Below are 20,780 nucleotides of genomic sequence, written 5' to 3' on the forward strand. Positions count from 1 at the left end.
AATCTGGCTATCTGTGTATGATATGTATGAAATAAACAGCCTGTTAAAGTCATTATCCGCAAAAACCATAGTAAACAGCCCCCTAGGTCGGCCCTCATTCCAGGGCACATTTCTTAAGAATCAAGGACAGGCTCGTCACCTTGACTGTGTTCCGGTCACTGATGAGAATCTGCTCTTCGTTAATGTAGAAATAGACGGGCGAAATGATGGTGAGATTGGGGGCCGACCACTTGTCGAAGTTGATGATGAGCTGGAAGGAGATGTCGGGGAGCTTCTGGCAGATAGTGGAGAGCACGAAGGCGCAGTTGGCTGGGAAGCGGAGGAAGGCGCCGTCGAAGGTGCGGAAGACGCCGCCGCCGGCCGCCAGGCAGTAGGAGGTCTTGGTGCTGAAGCAGCCGCGCACCCCGTTGCGCAGCGCGCACTCCTCGTCCGACTTGCACTGGCGCGGGTCGCACTGGATCAGGTTGCGCCGGAAACAGCGGCACCGCCGCGTGCAGTCGCTGTTCCAGAACAGCTGCTTGGGCTGGAAGAGAGGCGCCCTTTGCATGAAACTCTGGTGGTGGTCAAGGTTGGGGACCCCAAAGCCCAGTCCACCTGGACCCCTTCTGGGCTGGGCTGGCCTATCAGTAATGGGGCTGGAATTTGCAACAAGGGAGGCTGGTTCAAGTCAAACAGTACCTGCCTTCCTGGTAACTCAGACGCCAAACAATATGCTACCTAGGTTCTACTGGTTTCAATCAAGAATTTGGGGATCTTCACGGTGGGCTGTAGAGCTAATCACAGCCAACCAACCAGAATGGGAAGCAGGTCAAGGAACTAGGTGAAGAGGAAAATACTTGGTAGGGAATTAATCTAACAAGTATCAACTCTACTTGAAGGAACAAATTTAAATTCACTCAATAATGATAAACCCCACCCTTCAATCTTAACTAGGTTAAAGAAAGGGAGAACCAATTCTTATGCTGAACCATTTTTGTCACCTTAAAAAATGCACAATGTAAGAGTTGCAAGCTAAGTTTTATTGGGGGCAAAATAAGGACAATAGCCCAGGAGACTGCATTTCAGATAGCTCTGAGAAACTGCTCCAAAGAGGCAAGGGGGAGGGTCGGTATGTATGTGATTTTGGTGAAGGGAAAATATATGCAATCAAGTACTTATTTTTTGCAGAAGGTTTCTAACAGTCATGAGGAGCAGTCATGACCATGAAGGATTTTAGTGCTTTTCTAGATATGAGGAGCTACAAGAATTGGGCACATAAAATCGGCTCCTAAAAATATCTATTTGAAGACCTACCCTGCCAGTTTTCCCCAGAGCACAGAATGCCTGATTTCTGCTCTTCACCCTCAACTCTTTTCAGGGAATGTTGAAAAATAAGCAGCTGAAGCAGCACATGTTTTAATCCCCGTAGAGGTAGATGGCAAGTGCCAATTTGTAGCTGACAGTTTCAACATTTCACAATACTCACTGTTCCAAACTACTTTTCTTGTAAATAATCTACTTCTAATTTACTTCTGTTGTAGATACCTCTATTTCTATATCCTGAAGTGAGAAACCTAGATAACAGTTAGGTTCCATGAAGGGAAAGCTTTGGGATCAGAACACCTGCGTTTCGATCCCAGCTCTGCCACCCTACTCATGCCACCCTGAGAGGCTCTTTCAGCTTCTCAGAATGTTGGTTTGCTTTCTCTAAATTGAAGTTAATAATAATGTCTTGCAAGGCAGTTGTGAAGATTAAATTCAATAAGACGTGTGATGCACATTTCCCGGCTGAGAGTAGGTACTCAATAAATAATAGCTGCTGTTATTACCAGAGAAGAACCACTCATCCTCTTTCAGATAGTGGGGAATTATAAAAATTTATATTAAATACCTGCAACAAAGTGTATCATCAATTGGTGGCAGCTATTATTTTTCACTCTTTCTACAATCTGTAGACACAGCTGCACTTGTAGAGTCTCTGCTCTTGATCTTGTACCTGTTCTAGACTAAGAATTCCAGGGAACTGTTGGAAATTGGTCATGATTGTTCAAGTGGAGTGTGGTCCCAATGAGTGGTTTACTTCATAGAGATGAGGGCACTCAAGGCATTAATTCAATTTTCTAAAACAGTGCTTTCCAGAGAAGATTTTTAATGGCACAAAAAGGGCCCATGCTACTGTCTGGTCACAATTTTCTGCATTAACGATAGACTTATCAAAACCCTGGATATCAAATAGAGATCTGACTTAGATCCAAGGGTAAACAGGAAGAGGGTGAGATCTTCCAGGAAGAGTTTTCTCAGGAAAACCATTGCTGATTCTTTCACCCCTAAAATGGAGTAAAAAATAGTTCCTGGAACCTCTTTCTAGACCCGTGAAATATTTTGGGTGCCAGCAGCTTCACAAATTGGCTTCCTTTCTCTTATCAGATTTGCAGAATAACTGAGTGGGTAGTCTGGCCTCTCTCAGATAAGAAGTCAGACACTGCATGGGTGGAGAGAGAAAAATAACCTGGTGTATGTGGATATGATCAAGGGTCCATAACTCATCCCACAGGAGACCTTGATCATGAAAGTAGCATCCTAGTAAAGAGACTGGCCCAGTGCTGCTTGCTCAACCTTAATTAGACCTGATAAGGACGGCTGGGTAACTACCCTACATGCTAATGGCTGGATGTGTTCTCTTTTTATTTCCAAAGAAATCTGTCTTATAAACAAGCCTCCAAGCTTGCTTGAACTGTGGCAAGTAGATGTGGATTATTCTGTGAATTTGCTACTTCCCAGATATAAGCTGTTGTCAAAACCCACTGACTTTCTGATGAAAAGTGGATACTAATGCTGATAGTGCTAATAGCTGCCGAGAGCTGTACTGTGCTTTCCCTGAGAGCTCCAAGGGCTTTTATATGCATCATTTCATTAACACGCCTGGATTTTTTTAATTTATAAAATGCCTCTTAAAAGAATTAACAAAACAATAAGCAGCTACCAATTATTGAACTGCTAGGTGCCAGGTACTAAGGCACCTGCATAGATTATACAACGACCATACTGAGCTGGTATTATTAGTAATGTTTTGCAGATAAGGCCACAGAAGCTCAGAGAAATGATACAGTTTGTTCAGTGTCACATCACGGGTGTTGGTTCAGCTAGGATCAAATCCAAATCTCAATCCATTATGTCACAGACACTCAGGATCTCTGTGGAGGGAAGCATGGCACACTTGATAAATGGATACATCTCAGTAAACCTCTGGACAGGGGAGCAGAGATTGAAATAGTGGTTTTCAGTGTTGAGCCTGGTTATCTCTAATCCCAGATTGTGGGAAAATGGAATCTCTTATTATTTTCTCCCATGTTTTGCCTCTTCCTTTCAAATAATCAATATCTCTAAGAGCTAACTTCAAAACTCACCTCTGCCAAGAAGTCTTCTTTGATCAATTCTGCTATTTTACTCTACTTTCCCTCATCTTTCTAATATAACATTTAAACAAATTTCCCACTGAAAATGAGACTGAAGGTAATGTCCATATTCACCTCTTTCTATTTCTTCTAAAAGTAAAGCCAACTTAGTTGTTCTTGAACAAGAACAATATTTCTTTACAGAAAGAAAGCAATGTTTCTTTTTTCCCTAGTTTGTTTTCAATTTAGACACTTCAATTAGGTTTTTTTTTTTTAATGCTTCGATTCTTTTTCATTTTAAAATTGATTAGTTCTGTAGGGTGTTATTTTTCACTTGCTGATATGTTATTTTGTAATTGTCCTCTTGTTTTTATAAAGTGCATTTTTTCCCCCTCTTCTGAATAGATTTTTAAGTTCCTTAAGGCAGAGAACATGCTTTATCATCCCCAACAATACCACTCGCACAGAGATCTGCGCATAGCAGCTATTGCACAGATGCTGTTGTTAACTGTCTACTCACCAATGTCAGGTATTGATATTGTTTAAACAGAGAATGGGCAAGAGGCAGAACCCAGGGCTAAATACCCTCTCCAAGCAAGATCTTTTTAAGCTTAGTATTCCAGAACATAAAGATTACAGGGTGGAAGTGTAAATGATTTCGCAAGCTCATATGTTTTAATCAGTGACCTCTAAGAAGGGCATGTTCATCAGCTCTATGTGAAGCCCCCAAAGAGAGAGAAGCAGAGGGTAGGATGTGGAAAACAGGACATTAAGCATTCCAGACAGAACTCTCTGGGGACGGTCCTAGAGGGACAAACGACACAAGAAGAGGTGGCAGCCTTCACTGCTCTTCTCCTGGAGCTGCAATAGACAGAAGAGAGAAAGCCACTCCTCCAGCCTCGAGCTCCGTATTTTCCAGTTAAAACTGCCCTCAGCTAAGACAGGTATAAATGTCAGATTCACTGCCTTCCTGTTTCCAAACAGCAGCCACGTCAGAAGCTTTCAGACTAAGATTTACAGGAGAGGAAATCAGAAGGGCTTAGAGAAAGACACGGAGGAGAGAGAGAGAGAGGCACAGACAACGCTAGCGAGGAGGCGGGCAGAGCGAGACCCGAGCGCATGTCCAACTCCGGAGCCTCCTCTGCCCTCTCCTTGACCTCTCGCCCCGACGGTCCCCCTCGCCGCCTCCCTGCGAATCCGCAGCACCATCTTCTCCTCATCGGAAGGGAAGATGGGTTCACCGTGACCCATCTTCCTGCTGGCGGGAGAGGGCTCTGCTGCCTCCTCAAGGGAGGCGGGCCCCTACCTCGTAGTACTTGCCGTCGGAGTAGCAGCCGCAGTTGGGCGGCAGAATGCAGCTCCTGCCGTTGAGGACGTAGCCGGGGTCGCACTGGCAGCCCTCCACGCAGTAGTGGTTGCAGTCGCTCTTGAGGCGGATGGCGGCGCAGCGGGGCTGGCACACGCTCACGCAGCTGTCGTAGTGGCTGTTGGGAGGGCAGGCGACGGCTGCAACGGGAGACGCGGGTCAGCATGCGCCGTCCCCAGGCTGCCGACGCCTTCCCCCCGGCCACCCCTCACCGCCTGGGGAGATGGAGGCCTGGTGGGGAGGAAGCTCTGCCCCCCTCCCGCTTTCCTCCTCTCTCTGCGGATGGACCGCCTCTATCGGGCTTAGCACTGCAGAAACAATGGACGGTAGAGCTGACCGAGGTTACCCGGCTCCTCACACCTCTTGCTCCTCTCCTCAGCCTCGGTTTCCCTGAGGTTCTCCAACCTGTTGCCTTAAACCCACTACCCAACAGGCATCTTGACTCCAGTGATTGACTGGATGGTCTCCTTGGGGCGCCCCACACTCCCCGTCTGGTGTTCATCTCCCTTCCCCCACCCACTTCATCCTCCCAGTGTCTCCAAATACCCCATTTATCATTTTCTTTTATAATGGCTTTACCATTTTGTGTTAGTTTCTGCTGGAAAATGAAGTGAATCAGCTATACCTATATGTATATCCCTTCCCTCTTCGACCTCCCTCCCACCCCCTTCCTCACCATCCCACCCATCTAGGTGATCACAGAGAACTGAGCTGAGCTCCCAGTACTTTATAGCAAGCTCCCACTACCTGTCTATCTTCCACATGGTGTATATATGTGTTAGTTAGTCGTGTCAGACTCTTTTTGACCCCGTGGACTGTAGCCTGACAGGCTCCTCTGTCCATGGAATACTCCAGGCCGAGAATACCGGAGTAGGTAGCTACTCCCATCTTCAGGGGAATCTTCCTGAATCAGGGATTGAATCCGGGCCTCTTGCATTGCAGGCAGATTCTTTACCGTCTGAGCCAGCAGGGAAGCCCTTTGCATACTGGCAGTATGGTGTATATATGTCAATCCTATTTTCTCAATTCATCCCACCCACCCCTTTGCCGCAGTGCCCACATGCCCATTTTCTACATATTCATCTTTATTCCTCCCCTGGAAATAGGTTCATCTGTACAATTTTTCTAGATTCCACATAATGTGTTAATATTTTATTTTATTTGTTTTAATCTTTTGGCCATGGTCCATGGCATGTGAGAGCTTAGTTCCCTGACCCAGTATTGAATTGTATCCCCTGCATTGGCAATATGGAGTCTTAACCACTGGACCGCCACGGGGAGTCCCCAGATCCCTCATTCTTCAAGCCCCAGGTAGAGTCCCAACTTATCTGCAAAATTCCCTACTTTTTCACTAACTTAGAACTTCCAGAACCCTTTTCTAAGCCAATAGTTAATAGGCCCTTGAACCCCTTGATTTCTGAGAAGGCAAACTTACATGGTGTGTGTGCTTGTGTATAGAGACCAATCCATGTCAACTACGTTCTATGGTTTTTAAATGTATGTAGATGCTTTCCTAGAAGGCAATTGGGGTCTTAGTGAAGAGCGTGGGCTCTGGAATCAGCTCTGAGAGACTGGAGCCATTACCTAATCTCTCTGGGTTTCAGCTCCTTATGTGTATGTGCAGTTACCCAGGGCAGCAATTCATGGCTCTTTGGGAGGGAATGAGTGAGTCTGTGTACTCAGAACAGTGCCAAGCGCCTAAGTGCTTGGCGTGCTGCAGTTTGTGGGGTTGCAAAGAGTCAGACACGACTTAGCGGCTAACAAGAGCAACAACAAGCACCTAAGTGTTCAGTAAGTGGTAACCAATCATTAACGATAGGTTTGCTTAAAAGTTTTACAGAAACTAGTATTTTTAATCAATGTATACCAAAAAAAAAAAAAGGTAAAGAACCCGCCTGCCAATACAGGAGATGTGGGTTTAAACCCTGAGTTGGGAAGATCCCATGGAGAAGGAAATAGCAACCCCCTCCAGTGTTCTTGCCTGGGAAATGTCATGAATAGAGGAGCCTCATGGGCTACGGTCCATCAGGTTGGAAAAGAATTGACATGACTTATCAACTAAACAACAAAAATAACAATACAAAAAAGTACAACTACTCTTATGTGGGAATTTCTACTCCATATCACTTAGCCTTGAATCATTGTTTTTGCACTGCAGTGTGTATTTTATGTGTTTATAAGGATGCTACATGCTTGTACATTTATCCCTGCCCTCATGAGTAAATAAATCTCTACAATAAATTCCTGGAAGTGGAATAACTGAGTCAGAGGGTATGTGCATTTAAGCTTTTGATGGTTGCAACTGAATTGCCCTCTAAAGAGGCTGTATCAATTTATCCTCCTACCAGGGCTAGATGAGATTTATTTTTCCCTTACCCTCACTGATTGTTTATCCCCAAACTTTCTGGTCCTTGTAAAAAACTACATGCTATACCTGTAAGGGATCACTATCCAGAATATGAAGGAACTTCTAAAATTCAACAACCAAAAAACCAAACAATCTGATACAAAAATGAGAGAGGAATTTGAATAGACCTCTCTGCAAAGAAGATATATGAATGGCCAATAAGCATGTGAAAATCAACATCACTAATCATCAGGGAAATCAAAACTATAATGTAATATCACCTCATACCCATTAAGATGGCTACTATAAAAAAACACCCAGAAAATAACAAATATTGGCAAAGATGTGGAGAAATTGGAACCCTTTGCCCTGTTGGTAAGAATGTAAAATGGTACAGCTGCTGTGGGAAAGAGTAGGGTAGTTTCTCAAAGAATTGAAAATAGAATCACCCTATGGGTCCAGCAATTCCATTCCTGGGTGTATACTTAAAAATTTGAAAGAAATATCGCTAAAACATATTTAGACACTGTTGTCATAGCAGCATTATTCATTATAGCTAAATCGTGGAAGCAATACAAGTGTCCACCAATGGATGAATGGATAAGCAAAATGTAGTCTATATATACAATGGAATATCACTTAGCTTGAAAAAGGAAGGAGATTCTGCAACTTGGATGAACCTTGAGACATTATGGTAAGTGAGAAAAACCATCCACAAAAAGATGAATACTGTATGATTCCACTTATGTGAGGTATCTAAAGTAGTTAAGACAGGAAGTAGAATGGTGGTTTCAGGGGACTCTGGAAGGGGAGAGGAATGGAGAGTTAGTGTTTAATGAGTACAGAGTTTCAGTTGAGCAAAATGAAAAGTGTTCTGGAGGTGGAGGGTGGTGGCTGCACAACAATATGAATGTACTTAGTAACACTGAACTACACCCTTAAAAATGGTTACGATAGTAAGTTTTGCTATGTGTATTTTACCACAATAAGAAATTAATGCTATATCCTCATTTCATTTGCATTCTTTGTGAGACTGATCATCTTTTTCCTTTGTTTATAATCTATTTGTGTATCTTTTTCTGTGAATTGCCTTTCCATGTCTTTTACACATTTTGTTTGTTGAATTTTTTCTTATTAAATTGTAAAAGCTCTTTGTAAATTAAAAATATATTTTTGTTTGTCACATGTTAAAAATATTTATCAATTGTTTTTTGATTTTGCTGCTGCCTGTTCCTTTTTGGTTTTTTTTTTTTTTTTGGTACATTGGTTTGTGATCTTGATGATGTTTTTGCCATATGGAAATATAAAAATTTAAAGCGGTCAAATTTATCATGTTTTCCCTTGTGGCTTTAGGTGTTTTGCTTAGAAAGGCCCTCTTTACTCCTAGATTACCAAAATATGCCTTTGTTCTCTTTTAGTAGTTTGTTTTGTTTTAACTTTATTTATTTTGGCTGTGCTGGGTCTTTGCTGCTGCATGGGCTTTTCTCTAGTTTTGGAGTGCAGGGGCTACTCTCCAGTTGCAGTGCATGGGCTTCTCACTGCAGGGGCTCCTCAGAGCAGAGCCAGGGCTCTAGGGCGCACGGGCTTCAGTAGTTGCAGCAGAGGGGCTCTGCAGCTTTGGCTCACAGGCTCCAGAGCACAGGCTCAATAATAGTGCACAGGCTTAGATGATTCATGGCATCTGGGACCTTCCCAGATGAGGGATCGAACCCATGTCTCCTGCATTGGCAGGTAGATTCTTTACCACTGAACCACCAGGGAAACCCTTCTGGTAGTTTTATGATTTGAATTTTCACGTTTCATCTTCGTTCTGTCTGGGTTTTACTTTTGAGTGAGGAAATGAAGGAAGGATTTAACTATTTTCCCCCCTGCTAGTTTGTCCTTTATTGAGTAATACGTTTCCCCCAGTGATTGGAAACGCCAGCTTTACTATATACTAATTTCTCTTTGGTGTTTGGGCCTCTTTCTGGACTTTCCCATCGGTCCACTGGTTGGTTTTTCTGTGCATGTGCCAGTAGCGACTTGTTGCCTGACAAATCCCATGGACAAGGAGCCTGGCAGGCTACAGTCCACAGGTAGAAAAGAATTGGATACAACTGAAGTGACTTAGCACGCACGCATTGAAACTCTACAGTATATTTTAATATCTGGGAAGACATAACTACCAATTTAGAAATGTCTACTGTTGTTTCAAGTATACTGGTCCTATTTCCCCACCAAGGCAATATATTCCATATTTCATACTTCTGATTTTTTGTGGTCCCCCAAACAGTGCTGAGAATGTGACAAGTGATTAATAAATATTTGATTCTTGAAAACAATCTTCAAATTCCTAATTCTGATTTTCTCCACCCAAATGAAGTACTGAGAGCTGAAAGTGATGATGGTTCTACACCTGGATTTCTATTGTGGTCACAAATGTATCTCTTCTTGTAACCAGTAGAGTGATACAGCCTTTGTGCCCTTGGTGGGCAGGATGCATGGGAAGAGCAATGCAGCAATGAAACAGAACTGATAAAGGCTCTGGAATCAGACTGACCTGGCTTGAGTCTTGGCCTCTGTGACTAACTAGCAGTGTCACCTTGGGCAGGTTATATACTCTCTCTAAACCCTGGCTCCTCTGCTTCCTCATCTGTAAAACAGAGATAATATCTCCCTCGTCAAATATTAATCATTGTTAAGATAAAATGAAATACAATTTTGTACAGTGCCTGATACTTCAGTGAAAGTTTCTGTTACTAATAGTAGGAGCAATTGTAGTAGTAACAATAGGAATTTTTAAAGTTATTCTACTACAATTTTTTTTTTTTTTTTTTTTTATCATGCTGGGTCTTTGTTATAGCTCCAGGTTCTTCCCGTACGGCTTCTCTAGTTATGGTGCAAAGGTTCCAGAGAGTGCGGGATCAGTAGCTGCAGCACATGAGCCCAGTTGGCCCTTGGCATGTGGGATCTTAGTTTCCCTGACAGGGATCAAACCTGTGTCCCATGCCATTGCAAGGTGGATTCTTAACCACTGGATCACTAGGGGAGTCCCTCAATTAGAATTTATTGAGTTTTCAGAGAAAGACATAGGAAAACGCCTAATTATCAGATTTCCGACCAAGAACTTTGAAATAGCAAAATCTGCCTCTGATAAAAGAGAAAATGATACTCAACGTTGGCTGATCAGGCATCAGACAGCCTTGTGTATGAGCCATCATCACATTTAATTCTCATGATGGCCCCCTGAGGTTGGAAGATGCTCCCCAGACCTGGTTCTACAGAGCTCTGCATCCTCGGTGGTACCCAGGAGCTCCCCACCCCCCAGGCTTCCTGGCCTGACCAGATAAGAGCAGCAGCACCCTACAGCCAGAGAGCACAGTCTCTGAGCCACCTTCCAAGTCACCCAAGCCCGTTTCCTTGGGAAAGCCACTGAAATACTCAGAGCTTCGGTTTCCTCCTCTAGAAAGTGGGACTATTCATATGGCAGAAACCAACACAACATTGTAAAGCAATTATTCTCCAATTAAAAATAAATAAAATTTTAAAAACAGGGCCTACTTTACAGGGTTGCTGTAAAGTTATAGGAGTCAATGATTGAGGACTCAGCACTGAGAAGAGTGCCTGGCACATGGTCAGAGCTAAGTACCTGCAATGAATTTATTATTTTCTTCTCTTACTGTATCCTCACCATCAAGCGCTCTAATTTAACTTCTCCATTAAAGGACTGAATGAACAACAGATGCAGCTGAAAGAATTTTAAGAAGGGGTAAGCAATAAAGACAACTGGCCTCCCCTCCCCCCTCTAAGCCTATTTGTTCAACTTGGGTGAAGGAGTTTTCCAATGCATTTGCAAAAAGGGTAATTCAGTAATAAATTATCCCATTGATAGGAACAGCCAATATCATTGATAACCAACAGAATCCTACCTTGTTACCAATCAAGCATACATTTAATGGGCAATTTTGCCTTAACCCTTTTTCTCCTGAAAACAGCATTCTCATTTCTCAACATGTGTTAAAATGGATGAATTCTTAGTAGAAGAGAGGAGTGGGACATGCATGTGTGCTAAATCGCTCAGTCGTGTTCAGCTCTTTGCAACACTATAGACTACAGCCCATCAGGCTCCTATGTCCATGGGGATTCTCCAGGCAAGAATACTGGAGTGGGTTGCCCTGTCCTTCTCCAGGGAATCTTCCCGACCCAGGGATCGAATCCATGTTTCATGTCTCCTGCATTGCCAGGCACATTTTTTACCACTAGTGACACCTGAGAAGCCCCAGGGAGGGAGACAGGGGGATGCTGTTCCTGCCCTCGTGTTTCAGAGGTTAACGTCATGTCAGATTTGGTTGTTTAGTTGCTAAGTTGTGTCTGACTCTTTTGTGACCCCATGGACTGTAGCCCACCAGGCTCCTCTGTCCATAGGATTTCCCAGGTAAAAATACTAGAGTGAGTCGCCATTTCCTTCTCCAGGGGATCTTCCAACCCAGGGATCGAACCCACATCTCCCGCATTGGCAGGCGGGTTCTTTACCACTGAGCCACCAGGCCAGCCCCAAACTTGGTTACAAACAATCATATTCAAGCCAGTCTGTGTTCACCGATCTTTCAGACTGAATGGCTGAGTGAGGACTCAGGCTCCCACACCTTTTCTCTGCTTCTGAAATTCAAAATGGAAAACTAAGCTGCCTCCAACTGTGTCCGCACACCCCCCATCTCCACCCACATGCCGTCTCTAAAGTGTAATTTTTTTTCTCTTATTTTAGCTTTTCTTTTTTGCCAGTCACCACCACCACCTCTTCAGGAGCTTTCTTTTAGATCTTGGCCCCTGTCCTGAAATGCCAAGGTGAGGGAATGACTATCCCCACCATGGTGAGGACAGCTGGCCTAGGCCTTTGCTGGCAGGCAACAGTCCAGACAGCTATGGGGCTCATGGTCAAGGGTGTGCAGGACAGACTCTGCTCTGACTTGTATGGAGCTCCCTGTGACTAGGTACAGAGGAGGCCACCAATGTCTGGACAGAACTCTGAGCGGGGGAGAGGAAAGAATGCTGGTTGAGGGGACAGGAGGACAAGAAAAACAGTCTTCATAGCCTTTAGGAGTGGTCTCCCTTTTCCAAACCGTTTCCCCATCGTGCACCAGTTTCAGTCCTATGGGTCCAAGCTCCCTAGAAATAGGGGAACTTCCTCCTCAAAGGTAAGGCCATGAGTGCATGCTAACTTGCTTCTTTTTCTTTCCCATGAGTGACAAAATTTGATATCAATAGTTTCAGGTGAGAGTTCCTGGTATTAGCCTCCTTTAAAAACAATTCTTCACTGCTCATTGCAGCTAGAAGTAATGGACGTGGACAGACACCATTCTCTGCCCCACGTCTCAGCAACACCAGACAAAACAGCGGCCACCACGGCATGGCTACAGGAAAAGAGGGACTGCTCTGCAGCGGGTCTCAAGAGGCAGCAGGTAGGGTCTCTTTCCTAAAACTCTCTCCCCATCCTGCACCGTGGTGTGGCCCCTGGCTTCAGAGGCCGGTCTCTGATTTAGAGGAAGGTAAACTCTCCTGTGGGCTTCCTAGGTGGCACAGTGGTAAAGAATCCACCTGCCATTGCAAGAGAGGCAAGTGACTTGGGTTCGATCCCTGGGTCAGGAAGATACCCCAGAGGAGGAAATGGCAACCTACTCTAGTATTCTTGCCTGGGAAACCCCATGAGCAGAAGAGCCTGGCAGGCTATGGTCTGTGGGGTCACAAAGAGTCCGATACGACTGAGCAACTGAGCATGCTGACAATGAAGCACTCTCGCTCCAGTGAGCTCACCTCAGTGAATCCAGAGGAGCTCTGGAGGTTCATCCACAGTCTGACTTTTTTATGGGCATATTTATTTTACTAAAGTCACCAGAGGCCCCCACTGGCATTGCTCCCCGTAACCCCTCACTCAGGGACTGAACCTGGCTAACATGGCATCTTCTCCCTTCCCCTCCCCACCTCCTCCCACCCTCCCCTCCCAATCTACATGAATCCAATTATGTGGAATGTAAACGAACTGTGTGAGCATTAAACGACAACACTGTTTCTGGTTTTTCATCCGAATCTCCCTTTACCAGGATGAAAAGGGGTTTTATTCTCCAGGACCCCTGCTGTATCGCTTATTTGGAGCTCTTTGCGTTCAGCATTCATTTGTAGCCTTTCTCATACAGTTAGACCTAAAAGAAATTTGCTGTAGCTAATGAGATTGAGATGGGAAAACAGACCCAGGCAGTTTGGCCAAAGACCAATAGCAGTTTCTCTTCCCCATTTTTTCCTATTGTGATGTGCTAAATGCAGACAAATTATTCCACTATGTAGTCTATGGGCTGAGAGCAGGAGCTTTGAGTCTGGAAGGTCAAACTCTGACTTTGCCACTGAGATCATAGGACCTTAGGCAAGTTAGTTAACTCCTCTGAGTCTCAGTTTCTCCCTGACTAATTGGGTGATTGAGGAGATAATGTTGATAAAGTGTTTAGCACTGGACTTGGCTCAAAGCAAGCCAGGAATGTAACAACACCACCACTTAACATGCATGGAGTGTGCTAGGCTTTCAATTATCTAATTTGATCCTCCTGACGTTTCTGTAGCATAAAGAGTGCAGGCAGCAGCATTATCGGGGAGTGGAGGGGACAAAGAACCAGGGAGGAAAAGTGAAATGCTTCAAGGTCACAACCATCCTTATGGACAGAGCAAGGCTAGAATCCAGGCACTTTAGTTCTTTTGCTTTTTTCTTTCTTTTTTCATTGACATATAATCGATGTGCAATATTGATGTTAATCTCAGGTGTATCTAATTCTTTTTCCAATGTTTTTAACATTCTGCTATATTTCATCAATGCAAAGACTGATACACGACATGCGTGCATGCTAAATCACTTCAGTTGTGTCTGACTCTTTGTGACCTATGAAATATAGCCCGCCAGGCTCCTCTGTCCATGGGACTCTCCAGGCAAGAATACTGGAATGGGTTGCCATGCCCTCCTCCAGGGGATCTTCCTGATCCAGGGATTGAACCTGTGTCTCTACACGTCCTGCATTGGTAAAGCAGGTTCTTTACCACTAGTGCCCCTGATAAATGACATATATGAGTCAAATAGAAAAAAAATACTAAGTGAAAGCATATAAATTATCAGTACAGTGATGAGTCAGTGAGGTTCTAGAACTATGAACTAAGCAACCTACTATCTCATTCTCCCTTCAATTGTCTTTTGTTAGACTCTTACTGTGTCCTTGCTGGGCCCAAATGCCATGTGGACTGCTCTCTGCTTTATGTACATTTTGATTCATCTTCAGAGGAATATAAAGGAAGTAAGTGGTATTAGCCCCATTTTATAGATAAGAAGACAGAGGTTCTTGGAGATTTGAGTTCTTGCTTCAGAGAGCAAACTCAATTCCAAAGGGTATATCCCCTCACCCCCAAAAGTGCATATCCTGGGACACCCCTGGTGGTCCAGTGGTTAAGACTCCATGCTTCCACTGCTAGGGGCCTAGGTTCAATTGCTGGGCCAGGGAACTAAGATCCTGCATGCCATGTGGCACGGCCAAACAAACCCACCAAAACCAGAGTGCATGTCCTGAAATGGCCCCACTGGATTCGCTCTGACTCTTACTGGGCGACTGGCCCGCCCACACCAATCAGGAGGTGAAGAGTGCCCACAGGGAGGACTCACAGCAGGACGTGTAGTTCCTCCAGCCGGTCACCGCGATCCCCTGGGTCTGGCAGGTGCTGGCGTAGTTCTGCAGCCAGCTGCAGGCGGTCTGCACAGCGCCCCCATCAATGCAGGAGTCGAAGAGGCAGTTCTTGTAGAAGAAGGTGGGGTTGACCTTGCTGTGGCACTTGGTGAAGCCCGCATTCTGGCTGGGGATCAGGCTGCAGAGCTGCTGCACTTTGGAGAAACCTTCTACCTTGGCACAGGATGGGCAGCGGTCACCACAGCCAATCTGGCAGAAGGTGTCCCTCTTCACCCAGCTCTGTCCAAACTCATTGATGCTGGAGGCCAGCAGACCCATGGGCATCTCCAGGTCATCGTCGGGGTTGCCGTTGTAGCGGCCACACAGGCCGTAGGTGCTGTTCTGCATGCTCCGAGGAACCGTGACGGACAGAAAGGTCTTCCAGTCGTAGACCACCTTTAGCCCAAAGTCAGTTTCCACCACCACGTGGAAACCAAAAGAAAAGATGTTTATCTTCCCTTGTCCCAACTTCAGGGGCAGATAGAGCCGTTCATTGTTGACCTGCAAGAGGAAGCGGGTAGGCATAGACAAATCCAGGTGACCCAGACATTCCCCCCACTCCCGCCCGCCACTGCTCTTTTAATGATTAGCCTCTGAGAGGCAGCCCCAGAGGGGGGCTGGAGCAGGTTGAATCCAATCTTTGCATTTAGTGTTGTTTCTGTCACTCAACTATTATTATTAGGATTTGAACAGACTTAAATGACTATCCTTCGTACACTAATACACCTATTTATTTCAGTGCCTTCTGCTTATAGCGTTATTTCCCCCAGGAGTTCAAATTGTTTTCTCCAAGGTAATGAGAGGGTAATAAGAATTCAATTAAAGTTTAGACTAAAATATCCAAACCTACAACTCTTATGTTGCTATTTCCAGCTCTTCCGTGGATTTATCTTAGACAAGCCTCAATTTATTAAATCCTTTAGGATCTTCTTTTTCCTGAAGAATGACTTGACTTTGCTGGTCCCTCTGCCAAGGATGCTATTCTTTACCCGTCAACATCCTTCTCATCCCCCAGACCCTGCTCAAACGCCAGCTCTTCTATAAGGCAAGATTTTTGGAGCCCGTGGTCAGAATGAATCACTCCCTCGTCTGGGCAACCAGAACAAGTTATTTATACTTCTCTCTTGTTCTTCTGCACCTTTGGCCAACATCAGGCACATACACCTGCTACTGAAGCATACATGACATCAGCCTCATATTACAGCTGGTTGTCTACTCCTCTGTCTCATCTACAGGATTAGATCTCATCTACAAGAGCGACTTGAGAGAAGGGACCACATTTTATCGACCTATGCATCCACCTCCCCCTCATTCCCTGCTGGGCGCCCACCACAATGCCTAACTGTGGAGACGGTACTTGACACGTTTCCTCCTATATATTTTAAGTTGAGAAAACAAGGAAATCCCTGAGCTTCAAACTCCAGAATGGTATGGCCCTTGCACCATTTTGGTTCAGATTAGTTAAATCCTACAGCTCATGGCTGGGTGAGTGCATGCTGGAAAACAGAGACTGTTGTGAGCGCTAAGTGAGAGCTGATCTTCCTGGTGCGAGAGGAAGGTGGCTGCCCTTTGGGGTGGTCTGAGGTTGTTCTCTGACTGGAAATACCTCCCTTCTGACCTCCTTAATCTCTTTCTCATCTGATGCCCCCATCCCAGCCCAACCACCTTAATTCAGACTCTCATCACCTTCCACCTTGATTCTTAAATACACCCACTACTGGTTTCCCTGCCCTGGTCCTCCCATCTCCTCCATTCACTCTTCACTGCCTCTCCAATAATTTTTAATGCAATTAATACTTAAAACCCTCTCTGCAATGATAATGAAATGGGGGATACGCTAAGCACATCTGACAGGGCTCTCCAGGAGCTGGCCCCTGCCTCTCAGACCCAACTCACTCATTTCCTGCACCCCAACCATACCCAGCACTCCACTGTGACAGTCATTTCCTAGGCAGGTTGATAAGAAGTCTAGGGGTCCCCAAGGAGAGAGGGGTCTGGAATTCTCAAGGAGGAAGGAAGGACAAACTTTTTTTTCCTTTTACATTCCTTTGGATTATATAATAATAATGTATCCTGCCTGAGGACAGTCTCTGGATTAAACCTTCTGGCTAATCCTGTTATCTTAAAATGTAAATTAGGGGAGTAGGTCTGGTGAGGTCTTTACAACCCCCAGACTTTCTTTTGATTAATTGGAGAGTATATAACTCCACTGCTAACACTAGCAAGGGGGTACTCTTTCTACCCCCTTCTGATGTCTATGTCAGAAGCTTTCTCTATCTCCTTTATACCTTAATAAAACTTTATTACACAAAAGCTCTGGGTGATCAAGGCTCGTCTCTGGCCCTGGATTGAATTCTTCTCCTCCAGAGGCCAAGAATCCCGGCGTCTTTTCATGGTTCAGCAACAGCCTTTCACCTGCTCCCCAAATGGACTGAGTCGCACCACTCCATGTGGTACCCCTTTTGCTGTGAGTGTGGTGGTGCTGAGTCCCTCCAGGGAATCCATCCTCAACAGTTGTGAATGTGGGCTAGTGATAACTCACAGTTGGTCTTGGCCCAGGAGATTATGCCCTCCTATTCCAGCTGACCAACACAGGGGACTAATTCTGTGTGCGGGTCATGCACTAGAGTTCCCGGTGGCTGAAGCTGGTGACCAGCTCAGATCACATCCTCACTAAGCTCTCTGCTCCTGGTACATCCCTCACTTTCAGGAACCACCTTCTCAGATTCTGCCTCTAGGGGACCAAACCTAAGACAGCACTGATGCCCTTACCCCATCCTCCTACTCTCTGGGGCAATATTCACCCTTCAAATTTCAGCTCAGCTATCTCCTTGTCTGTGAATCTTTGTCTAGGCAGGACTCACTCACTCACCCAGTAGCCATCAGTCTGGTACCTCTGTGCACCAGCCACCCTGCTAAATGCCAGGATAAAGCACAAGGCTCTTTCCCTAGGAGCTCACAGGCGTGTGGCTGAGACAAACACATAAGCAGGTAATAAGACATTGCCTGATGAAAGTTAACAGTAGAGATAAAGGCATAGGAACAGTAGAGGCACAGGACCCAGAGTCAGACTGGGGACAGAATCAAGGATACCTACAGAAGATGGTGTGCACACCCAGCTCTGGACAGTGAGTAGTGTTGGCCAGTCAAGACAAGTTAAGAGTTTTGGATTACAATATATACATACTCGATAGCTAGTTAGGATCTATTGATTAGCACAGGGAACTCTACTCAATACTCTGTAATGGCCTGTATGGGAGAAGAATCTAGAAAAGAGTGGATATATCTATATGTCTAACTGAGCTACTTTGTTGTACACCTGAAACTAACACAACACTGTTAATCAACTATATTTCAATAAAAATTAAAAGCAGAACGAAACAACAAAAAAGAAGGAATGAGACTGAATAAAAGGAAATCCCAAGAAGAGGGTGTAGCCTAAGTCAAGGCCAAGAGGAGAGGAATGGCCTCATACATATGAGGAGTTACAGCAATTTAATGATGCTGGAGCATAAAACGTGACGTCGGGGATGATGGGAGATAAAGATGCAGGGATGGGAGGTTCCTGGACCAGGGAGAGCGACGGATGTAGTGTCCCATGAGATCAAGCTTGAAAGGGACTCATTCGTTTTGCAAAAAAGTCACCAGTGATCTTAGTAAAAGAATTTCAGTAGCATGATGAAACCAGAGGTTAGACTATAGAAGTTAAACAGCAGACAGGGGATATGGAAGCAGAGATGACTCCAGGAGTTTGGTAAGAAAGGGGAGGAGAGGGATTAGATAGAAGAGGGATTGGGTTGACTTGGGGTCAAGGTTTGTCTTAGAATAAATATGTTTATGGGTTGAAGAGAAGGACCTAAGACATGGGAGGGGGAGGAGATGACAGATGGGCAAGAGCTTGGGAAGGCAAGATAGAGATGGTGCAGGCGGGTAGTGGCCATGAAGGGGGATAGTGGCCTCATTCTCTGGAACAAGGAGAGGAGGTGAAGATGACGTGGTGATGGGTCATTTCACTGACAGGGTGGAGGAGGAAAGTGGAGGAGGGAGATCACATCTGGTAGGCACAATTCTCTCAATAAGGAGGCCCAGAGCTCAGGTGACATAGGTTCCATGCAGACCCATAATACAGGTATGCAAGGTCACCAAGAGACATGGAGGCCAGAGAGCCTCCCAGCAGCCTTGACAACATACAGGAATAAACGAAAGGCTGTGCACCAAACGGCTCACACGCGCCGGCTGGCGTTTCTCCACATCTCTGCTCCCGGCTACTGGGTGTCAAGCAGGAGGCGATACCTAGCGGAGGTCTTGTACCTGGATCACAACTGAGGCTTCCAGTCCCATCATTGCCCAGGAGAACCTGGGAAAGCAAGGCCTCAACATAAACAGGCCTGCTTGGCTTCTCCTGTCTCTGAAGCCCTGTGAATGCCACCTCCATCCCTACATCCCTGCCCTGTCTGTCCTTGCGGGTGAGAAACGGAGGGAAGGAAGGAGGCCGAGGAAGGAAGGGGTCAGTAAGGAAGCAGGGCATGATGGATGGAGGAGGTGGGCATAGGGGAGGAAGAGGACAGGGCGCGGGGATCAGTGTGGGGCTATTTGTTTTTAATCTGAGCATCGGAAATAAGGCCACAAACTTGCTTTTCAGTGGAGAGCTTCCCTTTAAACAGCTGGCCCGGACCTGCTGCTGCCTCTTCAGCTGCTCTGAGGTCCCCTAACAGGCCCCCACCTTGCTGCCCCTCTGGGTCTCCATGGACGGTTCCTGGTCCTCCTTCTGGGCCTGGCCAATGGATAGCTTCAGGGCTCAGCTCCGGGTCATCTCTTCCAGAAAGCCTTCCTTCTCCACCCCCAGGTAGCCCAGGCAACCTGTTCTCTCATGACACCCACCTTCCCGCCCACACATCACATTTTTCTGGGATTTCACATCATGTTAAAGTTACCTGCGAACATGTCTGTCTCGCTTACTAGACCCTGAGTTCCCTTAGCACAGGAGCCCTGTTTGACTCATGTTTCTGCCCTCAGGGTTTGGCACAAGACAGACATCAATACAAGCCCATCAAACACAACTGAGCCAGGGTGATGTTCAAAGGCCCTCTCTTCCCTGCTGCCCATGGGACGAGCAGCCAGTGATAAAGACGCTGGCTGTGAGGGTCCTGAAAGCCTTCCCCTCGGCCTGGACCACTCAGGACCCGGCTGTGTTGAGCCTGCGGGAGACGGAGGACAGGGGCCATCTCTGTGGAGCGCGGGCTGCGGACAGCTGACGCTTGGGCTGTGCGATGCCTGGGCGCGGCTCCCCTCTCCCGCTCACCCCACACCCTGCCTGGTACACACACAGCATGTTCATTTCTAATTTTCCTCGGCTTAGTGGATTTCCCCATATCCTCAGTTCTGCAGGGAAAGAGAGTCGCAGAGGGGCCTGGCGTCCCCGGGAGTCCCCGCCAGCCCCCTCTGGTTTTGTGTGCACCGGCAGTGACCCGGCTCCGCTGCTGTGCTTTGCCCGGCGCTTGCCTGTGCGCTGTCATGATGATGGCCGTTATTCTTCTCAGGGAGAGATGGTGACTAATAATAACATCATGGGAAAAACAAATGCAAATCATTGAACAAGCAGATCCTGTAGTGCATATTAATAATTCAAAGTAAATGCTAAATCTATCCCCCAGGCCCCCGAAGGAAAGGACCTTCAAGCATCCTGAACTTGATCTTCCTGGCAGAGATTGGAAAGCTATATGCTCTATTCCCAGCTTGGGCATCTGAGGATATCTGGGGACATAGAAAGGCAGGCTGTGGAAAGTGTCCCCCCTCCGTGTTAATCAGTTCCTCCTTGCTGCCCATGACTCTCTAATTACTCCCTGTTATAGACCGAGTTGTGTCCCCCCAAAGATACACTGAAATCTTAACCTCCAGGACATGTGAATGTGGTCTTGCTTGGAAATAGGGTCTTTGCAGATCTTAATCAATTTAAGATCAGA

General features: G+C 45.9%; 1 protein-coding gene across 1 annotated transcript in view; it reads right to left on the reverse strand.

Annotated features, from left to right (window-relative positions):
- The window catches only part of TECTA (tectorin alpha), an 80,401-nt gene that overhangs the window by 19,521 nt on the left and 40,100 nt on the right, over positions 1-20,780 (reverse strand). Inside the window, 3 exon segments of the mRNA XM_065944399.1 lie at positions 140-523; positions 4,681-4,880; positions 14,757-15,318. Of these exon segments, the coding sequence (XP_065800471.1) occupies positions 140-523; positions 4,681-4,880; positions 14,757-15,318 (1,146 nt within the window).

The sequence above is a fragment of the Muntiacus reevesi genome, chromosome 9 (genome assembly GCF_963930625.1).
Source record: "Muntiacus reevesi chromosome 9, mMunRee1.1, whole genome shotgun sequence".
NCBI lineage: Eukaryota > Metazoa > Chordata > Mammalia > Artiodactyla > Cervidae > Muntiacus > Muntiacus reevesi.